The sequence below is a fragment of the Mustela erminea genome, chromosome 3 (genome assembly GCF_009829155.1).
Source record: "Mustela erminea isolate mMusErm1 chromosome 3, mMusErm1.Pri, whole genome shotgun sequence".
NCBI classification, from domain to species: Eukaryota; Metazoa; Chordata; class Mammalia; order Carnivora; family Mustelidae; genus Mustela; species Mustela erminea.
The window spans coordinates 39,685,243-39,706,165 of NC_045616.1; the positions used below are offsets into that span (position 1 = coordinate 39,685,243).

Here is a 20,923-nt window from a genome sequence, read left to right on the forward strand (position 1 = left end):
TAGAACACGGGTCATCAAACTACGGCCTACAGGCCAAATGTGGCCTATGGCATAGCCCATGAGCAAAGAATGGTTTTTACATTTTTTAAAGGGGGTTAAAAAACAAAAAGAATATGCAACAAGAGACCAAAGTGACCCACAAAGCCTAAAATTTACTATCTGGTCTCTCACAGAAAAAGTTTGCCAATCCCTAAAATAAAATACTACATAGAAGTGACTACTGGTTAACTGTGGAAATTCTCAAAAATATGGATGAACGTCATAAACACGGTATTGAGCAAAAGAAGCCAAACATAAAAGAAAACCTACTCTATTGTATGAAGCTTAGAAAACGGCCAAAACGGAGACCATAGCAATTAGGGATACATACTTATCCAGATAAGTTTCTTGATATGAGAAGACTATAAAAAAGAGCAATAGAAAGTAAGGATAGGGGGCACCTAGATGGCTCAGTGGGTTGAAGCCTCTGCTTTCAGCTCAGGTCATGATCCCAGTGTCCTGGGACAGAGCCCCACATTGGGCTCTCTGCTCAGCAGGGAGCCTCCTTCCTCCTCTCTTTCTGCCTGCCTCTCTGCCTACCTGTGATCTCTCTATCAAATAAATAAATAAAATATTAAAAATAAAAAGAAAGAAAGAAAGGATAGTAATTATTTCTAGGAGATTGGGAAGGAGCTACAATTGAGGAGGGGCACACAGGGGTCAGAGGTGTCCCAATGTTCTATTTCTGTATCTGGATGGTGGCTATATGAGTATTTGCTTTCTAATACAACAGGCTGTAAGTTTATGTTTTATATACTTTTCTGTACATGCATGATATTTCACAATGTAAAAGAGTTTGTTTAGACCCACCTTTTCATAGTCTTCAGCCGTAAAATCTCTATCTTTCTGAAGTATTTCATGAAGTCTTGCCTTCACACGTTGCTGACAACTGCTCAAAGAGTCACTGTCACTATCCAAAAGACCATTCATATTTGCACTTTTTACCATCTGAACAAGAATGGGTGTAAGCTCTCCTTCTAGAGCTAAGAGCCCCTAAATATATTGAATAAAGCCAATACAGATTTTAAAATTAGTATACAAATTAATAGAAAGCATTTTAATAATTATTTTGTTACATGCTGAATTTCACAAGGCATAAGCTATGTGCAATAAATAAACTGTTAATAATATAGCCCATCACCATTTCAGGGCATGAGTTTGAAATTTCAAATTTAGAATTTTTAAACATTGCCTTAGCAAAAATCTTTTAAAATGTAATACTAGATGACATTCCTAGTAATTCTAAAAAACATTTATACCTTTGCAAAAGCAGCTGCAGTCATCTGTACTCGTCCCTCATCAGAAGCATATATTTTGAGGTCATGTCGGTAGGTACTATGTAATCTAAGTAAACCACAACCAGGAAATCCTGCATAATCTCCTGAAAATAAATACTCAAATCACTTAAGCTATATTTTTGTCTCACTATATTTCTACAAATATTTAGTAACATCACAAAATAAGTGAAGATTTGGAAACATAATGCACAGATTTAACCAACTTAAAGAAATGACAAGATTTACCTTGACCTCCAGGATACATACACCTGAAAGCTCTTCCAAGTTCTTCAGCCTGGACCCTGCCTGCAGGAGTTAGTTCTCCTCCCCATTTTAGAACCAAAAGTAAGGATGGTTCTTCTCTTCGGCTGTCTAAGACACACGTGAATAGATAGAGGCAAATGTCAAGTTTGTTTCTTTTAAAGAGACATATTACAAGATTAATTTTTTCTTTGTTCTCCCTTCTGCAGTGAAATAAAACTTTTATCTAAATTATCTTGTTCCTTGGAACATATACCTATCTGTAGGCTTTTCTTTCTTTCAGGAATACTCTTTGCTCCTTCAGTTAAAATCTTACTCAAATTTCAAAATCTCTTCCATACTTTACGAAGAAGGCTCTTAGTTTTCTGAAAGAAGTATTGCTTCTACCTTCCCTGCTATCACAGTGACAGGACACCAATAAGATTTGCCCAATATATTTAATTTAGTTGTGCTAGCAATGTTAGATTAAGAGCTCCCTGACCACAGGATCAAGATCTTGTCTTTATACCAAAAGTCTCACATAAAAGGTAATGCTACCTGAAGTGAAGATGTATACATTTTTATCATGAGAAATTAATGATCTGCATAATTTTAGGAAGACATGAGATGAGAAAACCTAAAATTTATTATAATTTAAGTTTATGAATGATATATATAATAAAATGTAGCCAAGAGCAACTTTTTAAATTTGGAATTGTACAATAGATTTTTCTCAGATATTAGGGGAAGTTCCACAAGCAAATGAGTTTCTGTACTTAATTCATCTGCCCTTTATCATGTCCTAAAATCTGTACTGGGCTACAGAAACAAAGATAATTTTAAAATAAGCAATAGGGGGCACCTCGTTGGCTCAGTCAGTTTGGCATCCGCCTTCAGCTCAGGTCATGATCCCAGGGTTCTGGGATCCAGGCCCCTCATTGGGCTCTCTGCTCAGTGGAGAGCCTGCTTCTTCCTCTCCCTCTGCCACCTCCCTGGCTCTTACACTTTTTCTCTGTCTCTCTCTCTGTCTCTCTCTCTCAAATAAATGAATAAAATCTTTAAAAAAATAAATTAATTAGAATAAATAAATTTTAAAAATAAAAATAAGCAATAGAAGTGCTAAAAAACTTAATGTTGATTCATTAAAAGTGATAGAAATCAACCTTTGTCTTGGGATTAGATAGTAGTTGTGTTTATTACACAGGCCAATATTAATTTATGGAAAGAAAATTAATTAACAGACTTTTTCAGTTATTTACTGAATGTTTTTTATCACAAACATTAAATAAAAGAAATTAATCTGTACTGCTATTAATCACAAGTGTGACAAAACAGCAACATGTCAAATTTTAAAAATAAATTTATTAAAGATCAACATAATCAAACTTGTGCTTTCATTTAAGATAATCATTACTTCAATTTATGCTACTATAAATAATAACATTGAGAATATTCCCAAAGATCAATCTTTCCCTAAATATCTAACAACTTCCTTGGGATCGATTCTTCTTTTTTTCCCCCCAAGATTTTATTTATTTATTTGAGAGAGAGAGCATGAGACAGGAGAAGGTCAGAGGGAGAAGCTGACTCCCCGTGGAGCTGGGAACCCGATGTAGGACTGGATCCAGACACTCTGGAATCATGAGTTGAGCCAAAGGCAGTTGCTTAATCAACCGAGCCACCCAGGTGCCTAAGATTCTTCTAAGCAGAATTAAGATCAATTCATATGGACATTTTCTGAAGTTTCTAATATATACTGCCAAATAACTTTTCAAAGAGTTATGTGAATTTATACTCCAATCAATTAGACTGAAATATACTCACACTTCTCATTAACATCCTTTATCACCGATTTCACAAAGAATAAGAAAACACTTTGCTAGTGTGATACGCAAAAGTAGTTACTACTATTATTATCATTATTTTATTGGGCATCTATACTCCTCTATGAAATGGCTTCTCTAACCCCTGCCCATTTTTCTTTTAAAAGGTAAATGAATTTATGGAGATTTATGCTGACTACTTTTAGAGACTGACCTTCTTTAAATGCTTATTCTGACTTTTTCAGTGGAGGAAAACAGCTATATCAGAAACACTTTCATTATGTACTTTTATAGTTTTCTTGTACTTTTTGAGCTTTCTTCCTGTATACTCTGTCCTCTTTTACCAAAAGAGGAAGAAAGGAATCCATTAAGTAACATCTAGTCATAAATAAACTTTCTGAAACAATCCCAGAGTAAAAAGGAAGTCCGAAGCAGTTTCCAAAACAATAAAATCTATCCTTAAAGGATCAAGAACAAAATCTATCCTTTACTTAAAATATAGTTAGGGAAAGTAAGAGGGAAAGTTAACAAAACTCTACTTTATTTTTTCCTTTATTCAGCATGTCAGTCTCTAAATTATTACACTCAAGAGGGCCCGAAGGTCGTCAAATGAGTAGTTAAGTCCCTACACATAATTAAAACACAATAGACATTAATAGTGATATACCTTCTTCTTCACTAGATGTTTTAGGACAACCATGAGGGAGATAAGTTAATTGGACTTTACGATTTATTCCAGAAAAATGGCCATACCTGAAAAACAAACGACAAGCAAAACAAATAACATTTAGTAAGTATTCAATGCAATCTCCTAAAGAAAAATTAAACCCACCTAGAGAAAAACTAAAAATACATATTAATGTACCTTTCTATTTGTAATTAATTGCTGAATTCTCTAACATATCCTACCAGAAAATCTCCATAAAATAGATACTCATTTTAATCACATTAAAAATGAAAATACAAAAGAGTTTCTCTACAAAACTCAGACAATTTTGAAGAGATGAAGAAGTATAGAAATATAAAAAAATAAATGTATGGGTATCTAAAGGAAATAAAATTCTAAGTGGTCAAATATGTAAAGCTTATAATAGGCATACCGTTGTTATCAATTTCACTTGACTAAAACAGCTCAAAATTGTTTTTTAATTAAACAACATTTAATCAGTGGTCATGTTAGCAATCTGGCTTTCATCCTAAGTAGTACTTCATAAAATATCCAAATTCTTCTCATCAAAATGAAAAGTAAAACTAAAATAATAACCTTCAAAACAATCATCTATTTTCTCACTGGTACAAATAAAAATCTCACTAGACCTTCACTAATTTCTCTTCAGATTCAGCAATAAATTACAAAAAGATTAAACTGTAAAGGAAATTTAACAAACTCATACATTAAAAAAAGAACACAGCAAGTAATTATCAAAGTTAAGGGTTTGAGAAAGATTCTCACATTTCTAATACAGTCTTAAGTTGTTCAAGTTTTGACTTGTTTTCTTCAATTTCAGAATCATTATTTTGCCCCAGCTCCATAAGAAGTTGTCGGGCAATGTCCAGCACTTCCTATAAAATAATAAAGAACTGAATTTTTATGTAACATTGCCATTAGCAATTTAAAACCAACAAGAAATAAAATGCACTTGCCTGTAATTGTTTTGGCTTTTTGAGTTTTAATTTCCCCGATTTGTATCCATCACACTTTTCAAAAAGATCAAAAAATCTTATAAAAAAAAGACAGCACAGTTAGTCCTTTGCAATAATTAGTATTAATATCATATAATAAGTGGTTTGTGGTTACACAAACCACTTATAATGAAGATATGGGACTCAGGTCTATGGATTTCAAATATTGTGTGTTCTCTTTCACTATAGAAGGTTGCTCCTCCACCCTGGGCAATAAAACTTTACTATTCTCCTGAGCACATCAAACTCACAATCACTAGATTATTTTTTAAAGTTTTCTCATGATGGAAACTGAGTATATGATTGCAATACTAAGTATTACATTCTCTGAAGTGATTGCATACCCATACATATTAAAAATGTTTCAACACATATTTATTGGCTCAAGTTTTCAAATTTTATTATTCCCAAATCAAATACTGAAGAGAAATAAGATAAACTTCCATTCTACTAATTTTCTTCTAGAAGGTTGAGAGATTAAAGACTCATAGAAACCAATGAAGAGAGTAACAAACCAAGATTAAACAGAATACCTTAGGATGTTTACGCCTTTCCAGCAGTAAACAAAAGTCAGACCAGATGGACGATGATTGATGGATATTAACATAATAATTTTCAGATGCTGATACACACAGTTATTTTACATGGATTTTCACTGCATCTAGCAGTTTAAATTAATGGCCAAGAAATGGGAAAACAGATTTTCTATAAGATGTGTTAATCAAATCAGCTAATCACCTATCAGAAATCTTAAATTATTCCTCCTAAAACATACTTTTGATGCCTCACTTCCATTTTCATTTTTTGTTTTGGTGTTCGATCCCCATGACGTATCACAGCTATGACACATCTAAGTTCCATCCTAAAATTTAAAAAAAAAAATGCTTTCAATTTTCTAACAAAGTTTTCTGTTAAATAATTCAAACTAATACATCTCATTATTTGTTTAGAGCTACCTTTTACATTTGAGAGCTTTCCTATGAAGAACAGTATTCGTAACAACCAGATGATTTTATCAAATTCAATCTTAAGATTTTTAGAAGCTGGAGGGGGAGTAATATTATTAGCTTCCTCTCTAGAGATGGTTATGCTCACACTGGGATAAAAGTAAACGAATGGCAATCCTGGAACTTCATGAAATACTTGTTCTGTAGCATAGATCGTTATGGACTGAGATTTCATTAAATCAAAGCAAAATAATGCTTTACTTTATAGCTACTATATTTATTTTGCCCTTGTAAGAACAGAACAGGTATTCAAACTCAAATTACTAGAAGATAACACAGTCTTAGAAAGAACGCTAGGGTATACTTTAGCGTGTGCCGAACTGTAAGCCACAGAATACAACCCTGCAGGATTTTAATAAGTTACCTAAAAAATGTTATGCTAAATAGTTTGAGAATACTGGTTTTAAAACATTATAAATGTTTTTTTGTCCCCCCCACCCAATCAGGACTTCTCAATTTTTAACATGCTAATGTAAATGTCTAAGCTGTAAATATGAAGCATTTGGTCAACTCACCTGAGTAGCAGGTGAGTTTCAAGCAGTAATTTTCACTAGGAGAATGTTATGAGACACTCTGGCAATACTGGTCTAATTAATTTACTTCAAGACATACCTGTATATTTTTTCTGTACACACTCAGAAGTTGTAAAACCATCAACTATGAACCTTTAAGTGACATACCTGTTGGCACCCCATTTATTTTTATGACTTAATTCAATAGTTGTATAACTATCTAAGCATTTTTCAGAATTTTTTCCCCACAGAATTTTATTTTTAACAATATAAAAGATTTTTAGTCTAGGTGGACCCCGCAAAAGCATGTAATCTATTTCTCCATCTGACAAGTGAATCATATGAAAACATACACAGCAAAGTGTCCAATAACCATCAGAAATTTAATCTCTATTGTAACAGCAGAGACCGATATACAAAACGACACAAATTTCTAAAAGAAAATATTCAAACTTACATAGTTCCAGATGTAGTTGGTACAATTGGGATATCTTCAGCTTCTAAGGGTATTGACCAGGGGATATGAAATTGCGGAGCAAGCTCTCTCATTACAATATTGCTTTGATTAAAAAAAAACAAACAAACTAGAAATTAGTTCATTTTAAGACAAAACTCAGTATTTAATGATTAATAATACAGAATATAGAATCATAAAAGTTAAGGTCAAACTAGTGATTCTGTGATTATAGCACATAAAAAGTAACTCAAAGTATCAATCCTGATTAAAACAAATATAAGCAGTTCTAAACTGGTACATTAGAACACACTGAAGAAACGCTATAAATTTGGAATTACTGGACACCTGGGTGGCTCAATTATTAAGGGTCTGCCTTCTGCTCAGGTCATGATCTCAGGGTACTAGGATTGAGCCCCGCTTCGGGCTCTCTGCTCAGCGAGAAGCCTGCTTCTCCCTCTCCCACTCCCACTGCTTGTGTTCCCTCTTTTGCTATCTCTCTGTCAAATAAATAAAATCTTAAAAAAAAATTGGAATTATTTATTACTTACATTAGTTTCAAAGTATAAATCACACTGGAGTCAAATCACTATAATTGCATTACATCCACTCAAAGATAAATTCTGAAAACAAAGATTGTCTCTTCTTTATGGCCACAGGTAGTTTCTTTTTTTTTTTTTTTAGATTTTATTTATTTATTTAGAGAGTGTTTGTGAAAGAAGGGGGAAGGGGCAGAGGGAGGAGAGAATCCCCAACAGGCTCCCCACTGAGCATGGAGCCCTACATGGAGCTCAATCCTAGGACCCTGAGACCTGACCTGGGCCAAAACCAAGAATTGGAAGCTCCAACAACTGAGCCACACAGGTGCCCCAAGGGTCCTTTCTTACCTGTTAATCACTTTTGAAATTACTCTAAATACCATGTCTCTTTTTAAACAAATATCCATTATATTTTACTAATAGGGTTAACAATAATTTTATAATTACATGTTAAGTAATTATAAAACATTTTTTGTTTTGTTTCAATTCAGCATTCATGCTAAAATTTAGTAAGCTCCCCCAAATTTCACCTTAAGGGTCAGTTCTCCAATCTTTAAAATATATTATAAAAGCAGACTCCAATTATGACAATACATTTTTTAAATTTATTTTTATTAACATATAATGTATTATTTGCTTCAGGGGTACAGGTCTGTGAGTCATCAGTCTTAAAAAATTCACAGCACTCACCATAGCACATATCCTCCCCAATGTCCATAATCCAGCCACCCTATCCCGCCCCCCAGCAACCCTCAGTTTGTTTCCTGAAATTAACAGTCTCTTATGGTTTGTCTCCCTCCCTGGTCCCATCGTGTTTCATTTTTTTCTCTCCCTTCCCCCCATGACCCCCTTGTCCTGCCTCTCAAATTCCTCATATCAGAGAGATCATATGATAATTATGACAATACATTTTAAAATGTAAGTTTCTTAAGCCTTTGTCATATATACTTTGAAACGGTTTAAAAATATGTCTTGTGAATCTTCTAAATCAAGGTATAAGAAAATAGTTCAAAGAAAATAAAAATCGCATTTCTACATGTAGTAATTTCTTTTGGGTTCACTTGATAATCTCTTGCGACTATCTTTAAGTGACATGTAATGATAGAAAACAGTATCATTCAAAAGAACTCTGAATTCCAAATATTTCTATTCTATTCCAGTTACTTATTTCATGAATATTCATTTTAGAACTCCAAGTAAGAAAATGAAACCTTTTCAACTGTAATCATATACCAAAAACTTGCAAAACAAAGTAACCTAATAAATTAGCTGTAATAATCACTGCATGGGGCACCTGGGTGGCTCAGTGGGTTAAGCCTCTGCCTTCAGCTCAGGTCATGATCCCGGGGTCCTGGGATTGAGCCCCGCATTGGACTCTCTGCTCAGCGGGGAGCCCGCTCCCCCCCTCTCTCTCTGCCTGCCTCTCTGCCTACTTGTGATCTCTCTGTCAAATTAAAAAAAAAAAAAAAATCTTAAGAAAAAAAATCACTGCATAGCACTTCTAAATCTTTAAGTTAAAGTATCTTTAAGCCATCATCTATACTGGCCATAAATTACTCCGCCTTTGATAACCCGAAATATAACTCAGGATTTGGTGTAGTTCTTTGGGGAATGTCATTTTATGAACACTGATTTTTATTATAGAGTGCTTTCAGGACCCTGATCATTTGATGTTTGCAATTATTTCGTTTCTGAATAGCTAGTATGCATTAGCTGTAACAAAGGTAAAGAGGAGAAATGTAAAGAAAAATTCTTACCCAAGTATTTTTGCACAATCATCATAATACTTCATGGAATTTTTCACAAAACTGAAGCCATTGACATCACAGACATAGGACTGTCCATTGGCCCGTAACAAATCAAAACCACAAACTGTTTGCTATTTAAAATAAATTATATTTAAAGTTACATTTGAATTAGGATTCAGTTTTTCAGTCTTACAATGTATCAAATTTTATAAATGCCTAAAAATTTACTACTGATTATTAGTTGATTTCATAGTAAGTAATAAATGAAATTACCCATCTCTAACTTGAGTACTCTGAAAATACATAAAACATACCATATGACCATTTGAGTTTCCCCATGAAATAAATATAAAACCAAAATGTATAAGAGATTAGAGGCCAAAAAATAACATACTATTGTAAGACGTTCTTCAAGTAACATTTAATTAAAAAACAAGAGTAACAGTTTTTCAAGGCTTTGTTAAATTTTGTCATAGTAGAAATTCTACTGCTTTAATCCAAAAATGCATAAAGGAAAACAGTTTTGAAGATATGTTCCAGAGGAAACATCCAATTACCCCTATGAATCTTTTTTTTTTTAATGAGATTTTATTTTTAAGCAATCTCTACACCCAATGGGGGGTTCAAACTCCAACCCCGAAATCCAGAGTTGCAGGCTCTACCAACTGAGCCAGTCAGGTGCTCTGCCCTCTGAATATTTTACACCCTGACAACTATATCCTTGTGAGCACCTGAAATACATTTATTTTATTCGGGAGAAGGAAACAGTTGCAAGGCTCCTGCTCAGGCTTCTGAAATTTTCTATGTTCTGCATCTTATATTCAAATTATCACATACCAGTATAATGGGATTTTAAATCATGTCTTTTGGAATCCTGGTATTACAAAATTAAAACAATTTATATAAAGCTATTAAAATGTATTTATAGACAAATATTCGTTTCACAAAAGTGACTTCAATATATTAAGACATAAAGGATTATTTAATAACCAGTAATACACTAGTCTTTACATTATATACCCAAGACAAGACTTCAAAAGGTAAAGTTTATCCTTTAAAAGATCAGGTTGTACTACCTCTGTTTATATCTTTAACATACATTATTGGAAGCCTAATGATCTAGACTGAGGGAATTAGTCAAATGCTAGAAATAAAAAGTTTTCTTTAAGAAATGTATTCATATTGCTTTCATAAACACATTTTAACATATACAATAAATGGGCTATAGGATGTATTGCCAAAGCTGAAAGACTGCTAAGGACCTTTTTTATTCAACAAAGCAATCATTTATCAATTCTGAGTAAACAGTACTTTTAACCAGTTGTTTTTACCATGTTAAACAATACCTCTAAACACTGGTTAATGCTACTGCTTTAGTTAAGTCCATCAAACTTTAATTTCTGAACAAATAGGCAAAATTCCCTTTTACATAACACAGAAAGAATACAGAAAAACAAAGGCCTTCATTTACTGTATATTTTTATTAATGGCACTACAAGAATCTCCTGAGAAGCATATAAACAGTTCAAATATATCATTTTTAATCTTCTGAGCTGATTTTTCCTATTAAATGCCCATGTAACATTTCTTTTACTCAAGAGAGAAAATTAGAATTTCTTTTACAAGGGTCTATGTGGCCTGTAAAACATCTTACCTTAAAAGCAAGGCAGACTTTCCAGGCAATTAATTTCTCTCGTGCATTAAGAATTACAGGGTATCTAACTTCTTTTCCCTCACTGTCTCGTTCCACCTTGCCATCAAGTGCTGGAGATTTTCGAGCTTCAGCATGCGCATAATCTGGACCCACTGTATAAACCTTTAATAAATGTTAAAATATATACATTAAAAATGTATATATTATATAAAATGTACTAAATTTTAAAAAGCAAGACAACAAATCAAAAGAAAAAAAAATCAATAAAAAAATACTTCAGTCTCCAGACTGTTCTTTTCACACTTCTTTCTATTTCACATGCCAAAATTTTCAACACACTGGAAAAGATTATAAATAATTAATTACATGGCAAAACTGGTAACATGAAGTTCTGTTCTCTACAGAGAATGATTATTCTGAGCGAGATGAGGGAACACAAGGTTGAATAGGATGTGATCTTTCCCAAATTTTTTTTAGCTTAACCAAAGGAGAAGTACAAATAATTATAGAAACGTTATAGAAGGAAGTAATAGCCAAAAGAAAGATTGTGATGGTGGTGGTGAGGAGCAGCATATGCTGAAAGGCAGAAAAGAAAGGGAACAGCACCCTAAGTAAACACAGAGGCCAGAAGCATTAAAAAGCACGATGTATTAAGGTAAGAGTAAGTTATTTGGTGCCATTTATACAGTAAGAAATAAGGTTCATAGAACAGACTGGGAAATATTCTGTATGCCACCCTTATGAATTTGATTATTACCCTACAGTCAACAAAATCCATAAGAGAATTTTAAAGGAGAGGTTCACAATCAGGTTTATACCTTAGAAAAAAAGATACTCTCATGAGACAGAGATTAGTTGAAGATAAAGCAATTAAGACCTTATCTGTCACCCAAGGAAATTTCAAACATATTGTTATATTACACTACAGTTGTCACAGATCTCAGAGCATCATTTACACTAATCAGTGCTTAGAAACTAGTGGCTATTAGACCCTTAACCCACTATATTTTATTATTTAATGTCCTTTTAAAGAAGCACACATATTATTGTATCACAAAGTTGGTTTTTAAATATTTTTATAACTACATTTCAAAAAAATTTGTCTCCCTGGCAATCTTGTTTTGGGCATCAAAAAACATGATTCTAAAACAAGGGTCCACGGGTTTCAGACTGCCAAAGGCATTCATAATACAAAATAGATAAAGAATCCCTAGTCATAAAAAGAAAGAGATCCAGAATAGAGTCTATCCTTGGGGTAATCCCTTTTTCTGTATCACTGATAAACTAAAAGCAAAATTAAAATATATTGTAATCAATCCTACCTTTACATCAGTACCATCTGTGGGCATAAACTCTTCATATATATATGAGCCTGTTTTTCGTACATTGCTTTCTGGGGAATAAACACTACTTCTACTGCCAATCTGAAACAAAAGATGTCCACAAATATAAAAGCTAAGCTATTCATCTCATTTTTATAATATAACCTCTTAATCATCTATTTCCATCTTAGACATTTCCAAAAACTTTTATTGGTGAACAAATATTTAACACTTACTATAGAGTTGACAGTGCATTATTTTCTGTTGTAATGTAACTTACGTGTAAATTAAGTAGCATAAGAATACAACGAACAGTAAGAATAATGCTCCTACGATTCAGCCATGTTCTTGCATGTAACCCTCTTTTGTTTACTTTTTACACGACAGAATTTTCCACTGTATAGGTACACCATAATTCAATCATTTTATTAATGAATATTTAGGTTGTTTTCTAAGCTTTAGCCAGTAGAAGAGTATTGCTTTCAATATTCTTGTAAGTGTCCCAGGTGCAAGGGCATTTCTAAGGTACATACTACAAGTAGAATTACTAGGTGATAGAATTACTAGGTGCTCATATTCAACTTACAAAGATAAATCTAAAATATTTTATGAACTATTTTAACAATTTTTAGTCTTCTAGCAATGTATGTGAACTCCCACTGCTCCACATCCTCATCTATAATTGGTATTGTTAAACTTAATATTTGCCACTCTAATGGATATAAAATAGTACTTCACTGTGTTTTACTTTGTATTTCCATAATTGCTTATAAGTATACGGGCATCTTTGATCTTAATACACTGTTAAATTATGTTGCTAAGAGGATAAAGGCTATATTAATGTACATTTCTGCTAACAACATTTGGGCTTATGCCTGTTTTGCAACTATCTCGATCTTTTTGATTTTGTGTCAACAAAAAAGTAATTCAATGTCATTACCTTTTAGACTTCATTTGCATTTATTTTATTATGGGTACAGATTTGAGCATACTTTCATGAATGTAAATGTTATAGATATTACTTGTGTCTATGAATTATCTATCTTGGAGGCCATTTTTCTTACAAACTACTGATCTTTGCTTGTATTTCTCAGATGCCAGATACATAAATGGAAGATAGAAAGAAAATCAAGTAATTTTCTTGGTATTTTGTATGTAGAAATTTTGCATAAACAACATTAAATAACTAAAGTAACATCTTGCTTTTCTAACAAAGAAGGATATGTTTGAATTTATACCTGAATGGTACATTTTTATTTAATCTTAATTCTACTGAATACTTGGTTACTTTTAATAGAATTTCTATGAAGTATGAGTAACAGTATCCCTTAGGATAACAAAGGTTTACCTTTCGAAAAAGTCTTTGACTTCCACCACCTGCAGATGTGGGATAGTAAATGTAAACATTGTGATCCTCTGCACTGACTGGCTTTTCCACAAATGGCTTTTGAAAAACTTCACCATTTACTTCTACATGATCTTCCCCTTCAATCAGACTGCATTCTAAAAATCAAACATAACAGCAGGAAAAATTACATATTGTATATTAGCTACATTTAACATTATTGTTTAAGTTTTTACTAGAATAGAGTTTACAAAGAAAAGTAACTGTGGATAATGTATGATTTTATTTTAATTAAAAAGTCATGCGGAAGTGCCTGGATGGTTCAGTTGGTTAAGCGTCCCACTCTTGGTTTCAGCTCAGGTCATGATCTCATGGGTCTGAAGATGGAGCTCAGTCTTGGCTCCACACTCAGCAGGAAGTCTGCTTCAAGATTCTCTACACTGCCCCTCCCCAACCTCTCTTGCTAAAAAAAAAAATCATCTTTAAAATAATATTTACACAAAAAATATACATCAAGATTTATGATATATGACATTAAAACCTACAGTTATTCTTCAAAATCTTATGAACCTGACATCTTACCTTGTCATCCCACAGAATTCAATATTAGATATGAAATGATGCCAACAAGAAAGACTGAGAAAACTTTCTAGATTGCTATCATCTTCTGAAAATTATATGGAATTATTTGTATCACAGATACCACAAAACATGAAATTATTTAACTTATTAAAGTAACCTATATAAAGTAAGCAAGCAAACCAATCAGGAAGTTAATTTTTTGCTCTAGAAATAAGAGAAGTTCCCTGTTACTGATAATAAATGCTATATCTAGTTTTTTAACAAAAGTTGCTTTAAACTACAATAAAATCAACAAAATTCCCCAAAATACCCTTGTCAGAATATTAACTCTTAAAGCAGATAAACATTTATCTTGGCTTTTTAGAATGTTACATATAACTTACATGTTATGTTTTAGATAACCAGAAAAATGAAGCAAAGGGTGCTTTAGGATATTAATAAGTAGTAATATTTCTGAATTCCCAGTCATCAGAAATTATGGTATCTTAGCATGAAGTTTCTAATCCTGAATTCAACAACCACAGATAAATCACCTGATTACCAATCACCCGTAATCAATACAAATTTATTAAGCATGTAATTCAAAAATCTTTATGATTCCATATGTTAAATGTAGAACAAAGAAAAGTAGGATGTATAATTCTTAAATTATTAGCGGGCCTTTTAGCTTATAGTGGCACACTTTAACTGAGCAAAATGCTCATTAAAAAAAAAGTAAATAGAATAGTATGAGTTCTCTGAATTCCTTCTACTTAATTAGAAAGGAAATAACTCAAAAGTATGTTGAATGACAAAAGGTAGCTTTCTCAAAATCTCATAATTCTTACCTTTGGGATTATTTGGGTCACGGTTCAAAATTGCATAACGAGGAAGTAAAATACCTTCGGCTTGAAGAATACTATATACTTCTCTCCTGAAGAAAAAGGAAAACATTTTTTTTAATTTTATTGCTCTATTTGAAGAGTACATTATTACTATTGTATTAATTAAAAAGGCATGGGTATCCAGTCTTCTTATTTTTTAAATAAACAAATAAATCATTTAAAAATATTAAACATTTCTAAGGAAATATTCAGCCTCATTAGAGCAAAAATGTATGCACAATACTTTATGTGACATATTAAAACACTAATATTTCAAAGTGAGAATAAAAATGTATAAAAAGAAATGGTTAAATGCAAAGTTGTGATATGACATGACAGCATATTATCTATTAAAAACTTTATACTCAAAGAATATTTAATGACATGGGAAAATGTTCATGGTATTTTAAAAGAAAAGTGACCCTCATTGTATAAAATGTGAGTGGATATATGTATTGCTTTCCACATGAAAAAATAGGATAGACGGTAGTAGGGTTAAATGCCTTTCTTTCTGCTTTTATTTTCCAAATTTCTTAAAGTAAATATACATTTACATATTTATGTATATATTTATAACAAAGAAGTATGTATTAATATGTAAACCTAGGGAAAATGTTTTAAAATGTTAGATATTGTACTATTTGGAAGAACAGAAAAAAAAAAACAAAACCAGAAAACTATAGGGCCTTAAACTTTATAATGCATTTTCACACATATAATCTCGTACAATAATCCTAACACAAAAGAAAAGTAAATGTTGGCGGAATTATATGGTAGCCATCAGAGTGAAACAGCACTCAAACAAAATAAATAAATATATTTGTATTCTACAGTTTTTCTTAGAAATCCATGCTTTTAGCCTGTAAAATGAATGCTAAGATATATCATGAGATATTTTTCAAAACAGTTGGACTATTCCATTAAAAAAAAAGTCTAGTTCAATGAGTACAACCCTAATTTCATCTTTAGTCAAATGAGAGAGAAACTGTTCATAATTTCAAATTGAAACTAAATTTTCAATGGTTCGGTAGGCTCTGGAAATTAAACAAACCTAGTTTAAGTCCTTGTTCCACTATTGACTGAACTACTTGTGACTCTGGGCAAATTTATTCATCTCCCTGAGTCTCAAGTTTCTTCATCTATAAAACTAGGTATAATTTCCTATTTCTAAGTATTATTTAGAGGATACCACAAATTAATATATATGAAAACACCTGATGTCAGCTTACAGTAGGCATTAAATAAATGTTATTTTTCCTTCCCTTAATTCAGCCATCTCCATCACTCACCTATCTTGTATGAGATACTGCATATTCAAGTCATTGATTACAAATGGATTCCTGAGTTTTGCATAGGCAACTGCTTTGTCCAGTGGAAATCCTAAGAACACATATTATTAACATATTCTGTATAATCTCAAGATAAGTTGACATCTATAACTATATCAATTTGATTCTGTATCACTTCCCATAAAAGGTAAATTTAATTATGCATATAATTGCTTTCCATACAAAGGAAAAACACATAAAACTTGACATATATTAATAATAAGTCTTATTTTTTCCTAGTTAATTTGATTGATAAGGCATAACAAGCCAGTGGCTATATAGCCAAATATAAAGCACTGACATGTTAGTCAATGCCTGATTATTCAAAGTCACCTAATAACAAGTTAAGATTACTTCATATACAAAAGAGAAATCTAAATATAATTAAGTGTATCACAATCACTTGGTGTTTAAAAGAAAACAAATATAACTTCTTCTCACTTTAGTTTGATATTTATACATAGAAATTGCCAATTATTCAAAGAACTTATGCACCTTTAAAAATAGCAAAAACAAAAGTTAATTCACATACAATAGATATGCTCTAAATATAAAATTTATGCATAGAATCATACTTGCTGCTACTAGGTCACTGTTAAGGTATTAGAAATTAACTCCCTAAAATTTCTAGACTTTGATAAAACTACTAATTACATGGAAAACAAATCAAATAGCAGATATAGTAAGAGGTCCAAAAAAAAATCTAAAGCATTTAATAATTATACTGCACTCTCTGTATTGACACTAAAAGTCTCCAATTTTATCTATCAATATATATTATTAAGAGATGTTGGGCGCCTGGGTGGCTCAGTGGGTTAAGCCGCTGCCTTCGGCTCAGGTCATGATCTCAGGGTCCTGGGATCGAGTACCACATCGGGCTCTCTGCTCAGCAGGGAGTCTGCTTCCTCCTCTCTCTCTCTCTGCCTGCCTCTCTGCCTACTTGTGATCTCTCTCTGTCAAATAAATAAATAAAATCTTTTAAAAAAAAAAAAAAAAAGAGATGTTGTGGCAGTATACCATAGAGTCTAATAAAACAGGGTTCAAAATCCTGGCTCCATCTTTCATTAGCTTTGTGATCCTGGGTAAGTTTATTTAACATCGCTAAGCCCCTGATTCTCAGCTGTAAATGGGTATTATACTAGTCTTATCTAGTAGAGTTTTTGAGGAACTCGATAAAGGAGTATATATCAAACAGTATAGTCCTTGACAGAGTAGGCGCCCAATAAATATTTAATATTCCTTAAGTGACAATATTTTAGTGAATATCTTATCTATGGAAAAGCGTAAAAATCAGTTAAGCATGCATAACTTTAGAATTTAACGTTGGGTACTACAGTATTACTGTGAAGACACTGTATTTTGTACTATTATCAGAACAGTTGGAGGGGAAGTAAGTACAAAGGCATACTGAAGTTAACAAAACTAAACAAACAACTATGGTCAGTTTAAAAAAGACATTCCTAAATTCCTCTTAGTTTTTAAAATTTAATGAAAGTACTCTATACCAAGAATGACTTCCACAAACTAAAAACCCTTCTCGTTTTGTAAAGACTCTGAGAAGAATTCATCACTTGTCATCAGGATAGCTCAGTGTCTATGATTTAAAGCATCTTAACCGAATTCAGCATATAGGAACCGCTGTAACAGTTTTCTGGTTCTGTTACTGCTGTTAAAGAGGAACTTTTTCCTTACCAAGAGACAGCATATGGGATATGACCTTAGATAGCAGCTAGTTTTTACAGACAAAAACAAATAGGAAAGGTAGGAAAATGGTAGGAAAAATCATGTGGTAGTAAGGGAAGACCACCTTACCCTGAAGGATAAGCCAATTTAAAAATTCTCTGAAGTAAAGGACTTCAATTTATAAAGACCAGGGCCTTGGCTTATCTATAGGATATAGGAGCACAAAAAATCTCAACCCTGTTCCATCTCCTTCTTGCTGAAGGAGAAATTTCTTGAACACCTAACTAAAGTAAAACTTTAACATAACTGGAGATTACGTGTTTTGGTAACAAGGTGATTTAATATGAATACATTTATAACTGAGCATGCATCTTTTAAATTATAGTTCTTAGAAATTCACTTAATTCACAGATTCTTGGGTTACAAATTTTCAAATATTCACTAATAATTTTGATTTGTGGGTTTTACTATGAAGGCATAATTTACCATCAAGTAATACTTAAGTTTAATTAATACTTCTGTTTCATTTATAGAAGAAACCAAGTAAAATTGAAAATTCAAATATTAAGCTCTTTAGAAATAAAATATGAATATGTATATGTGGAAAGATAGATCATTTTCTGTATGGCAAAAGCATATGGCTAAAAATATCCAATAATCCGAGAATTTATTCTAAGTAACTTAGAGTAGCTCCAACAAAGATATGCATTAGAAGAGTTCATAACAACCATATTTCTAATAGTGAAAACTGGAGACTAACTGTTAGGATAATAATTAACTATGTCATAGGACAATCTCATGATGACACCCTATGATGTCGTTAAAAATTAGGTCTTTGGGGCGCCTGGGTGGTTCAGTGGGTTAAAGCCTCTGCCTTCGGCTCAGGTCATGATCCCAGAGTCCTGGGATCGAGCCCCGCATCAGGCTCTCTGCTCCGCAGGGAGCCTGCTTCCTCCTTTCTCTCTCTCTGACTGCCTCTCTGCCTACTTGTGATCCTTGTCTGTCAAATAAATAAATAAAATCTTAAAAAAAAAATTAGGTCTTTGAAGAATGTAATAGAGGCGGAAAAAAAAAAAAACTCCTTGACATAACTAATGAAAAACTTAAATATAAAATTACATATACACAACCACAGTAAATTTGTTTAGAAAAATGCACAGAGAAAAAAATGCCTGAAAAGAAATACATAAAAATGTTAACATCACTGATCTGTGAGATGGATGAATTTAATTTTATTCTCCTGTTTTATCTAATATTCTACAATTAATATGTATTAGGTTTATTATAAGACGATAAAGGGAGTTCCCACCCCATTCTTTAATACCTTTAGAATGGAACGAAATAAGACAATCACATAAAGGCCAGTTTTCTACTGGTTCATTCAAAATAACATCTTCTTCAAATACTACTACTGTGATATATTTAAATAAGGAGATCCGTTCAAGAATTTCCTTCATTGGTTTGGATTTGGATTTCTTTGCCATGGAACATATTCCAACCACAATCTGTCTTTCTGGTGGCTAAAACAGAAAGAAAACAACAACAAAAAATCAAGTTGACTTAATACAAACTCCAAAGTAGAGCTATATTAAATCTTTTCAGAAGTAGATATAGGATGTAATCAATATAAATGATACATTAACCAAAAAAGGCATTTTTTTAAATTACATTTTTGTTACAATAAATAACAAATAATAAAAAATAATACAAAAGTCTGAAAAACTTTCACTTTCAGGACATTGTTACTATTTTTGTTCTGATTTTAAACTTAAAAAATACTCCTTCCTTAACTATCTCTAGTATTTATTTACCTTTGCCACAATAGGAAGGGAAAAATGAGGGCCAAAACCTATCTAATCCAAGTAAAAAGACCAATGAGAGTGGGATAAAACATTCTTTTGCCTAAAATAAGATATTCTGACTGCAAAGCTGTAAGTGTTAAACTGTTTTTGTAGTTTGAGCTTGAATAGGAGTTGGTCAACAACTTGGAAGAAAATTTTGGAGAAAGCCAAACTGCTAACAGAGGTGTCAATGTTCTTTGAACTCCAATCTACATACTAAATATTCCTATTTAATGGTATTGCTCATCTCCTAATGCCCTTGCTACAGCTCAAAGGCCACGGCTCGTCCTAAAACTAAAAAAATTAAAAAACCAAGATACAGAAATACTTTTAAGTAACTCAGAGGTTTACAAAATGACTCAAGATTCATTCTGAGATCTTTGCATTCAAGTAATGAAGAGTTTTATCAAATAAATAAAGCTGTGCCCAGTTTGTTTGTTTTTTTTTTTAGTTTTCCCTCCTCCATATTTTATGTTTCACATAATATTGTAATCTGAGCTCGAAAGTGTTTTACTAACCTTTCTCTTATTGTATATCTAAAAATAAAATTGGGTAACATCAGATTTAAATTACTATTCTTCTTATGTCTAAAATTAGATTTCTTCATTCCCTCTTCTAACTCATGAAATTTAGAGATTAAACTGGTATTGAATTTGACTGTAAAGCCTAATCTCCCTGGGATCTGCTGTTTTACCCCCTTGATCATCCACTTTTATGTACCGTTATTCAATTCTTTCCTGATTAAAAGCCTCTATATAGCTTATGATGTTCCTAATGAGTAATTCCCCACCAACAAAATATATTTGCAAATGATATATCCATTAAGGGGTCAATTTTTATTTATTTTTATTTTTTTAAGGGGTCAATTTTTAAAATATATGAAGAACTCATACAACTCAATACCAAAAAAATCCAATAATGCAATTAAAAAATGGAGAGAGGACCTTAACAGACAGTTCTCCCAGGAAGACATACAGATGGGA

General features: G+C 32.2%; 1 protein-coding gene across 18 annotated transcripts in view; it reads right to left on the reverse strand.

Annotated features, from left to right (window-relative positions):
- Positions 1-20,923, reverse strand: part of PPIP5K2 (diphosphoinositol pentakisphosphate kinase 2) — a 79,201-nt gene that overhangs the window by 48,385 nt on the left and 9,893 nt on the right. For 14 of the 18 annotated variants that reach the window (XM_032335626.1, XM_032335625.1, XM_032335624.1 and 11 more), the window contains 15 exons: positions 19,424-19,619; positions 16,378-16,468; positions 15,053-15,138; positions 13,647-13,801; positions 12,299-12,400; positions 10,977-11,138; positions 9,332-9,453; positions 7,039-7,140; positions 5,838-5,924; positions 5,024-5,099; positions 4,833-4,942; positions 4,047-4,132; positions 1,563-1,688; positions 1,299-1,420; positions 850-1,032 (listed from right to left, as the gene is read on the reverse strand). In XM_032335626.1, the coding sequence (XP_032191517.1) occupies positions 850-1,032; positions 1,299-1,420; positions 1,563-1,688; positions 4,047-4,132; positions 4,833-4,942; positions 5,024-5,099; positions 5,838-5,924; positions 7,039-7,140; positions 9,332-9,453; positions 10,977-11,138; positions 12,299-12,400; positions 13,647-13,801; positions 15,053-15,138; positions 16,378-16,468; positions 19,424-19,619 (1,806 nt within the window). The remainder of the gene's footprint in view (positions 1-849; positions 1,033-1,298; positions 1,421-1,562; positions 1,689-4,046; positions 4,133-4,832; positions 4,943-5,023; positions 5,100-5,837; positions 5,925-7,038; positions 7,141-9,331; positions 9,454-10,976; positions 11,139-12,298; positions 12,401-13,646; positions 13,802-15,052; positions 15,139-16,377; positions 16,469-19,423; positions 19,620-20,923) is intronic. The other 4 variants (XM_032335627.1, XM_032335622.1, XM_032335615.1 and 1 more) reach the window with 1 other exon arrangement.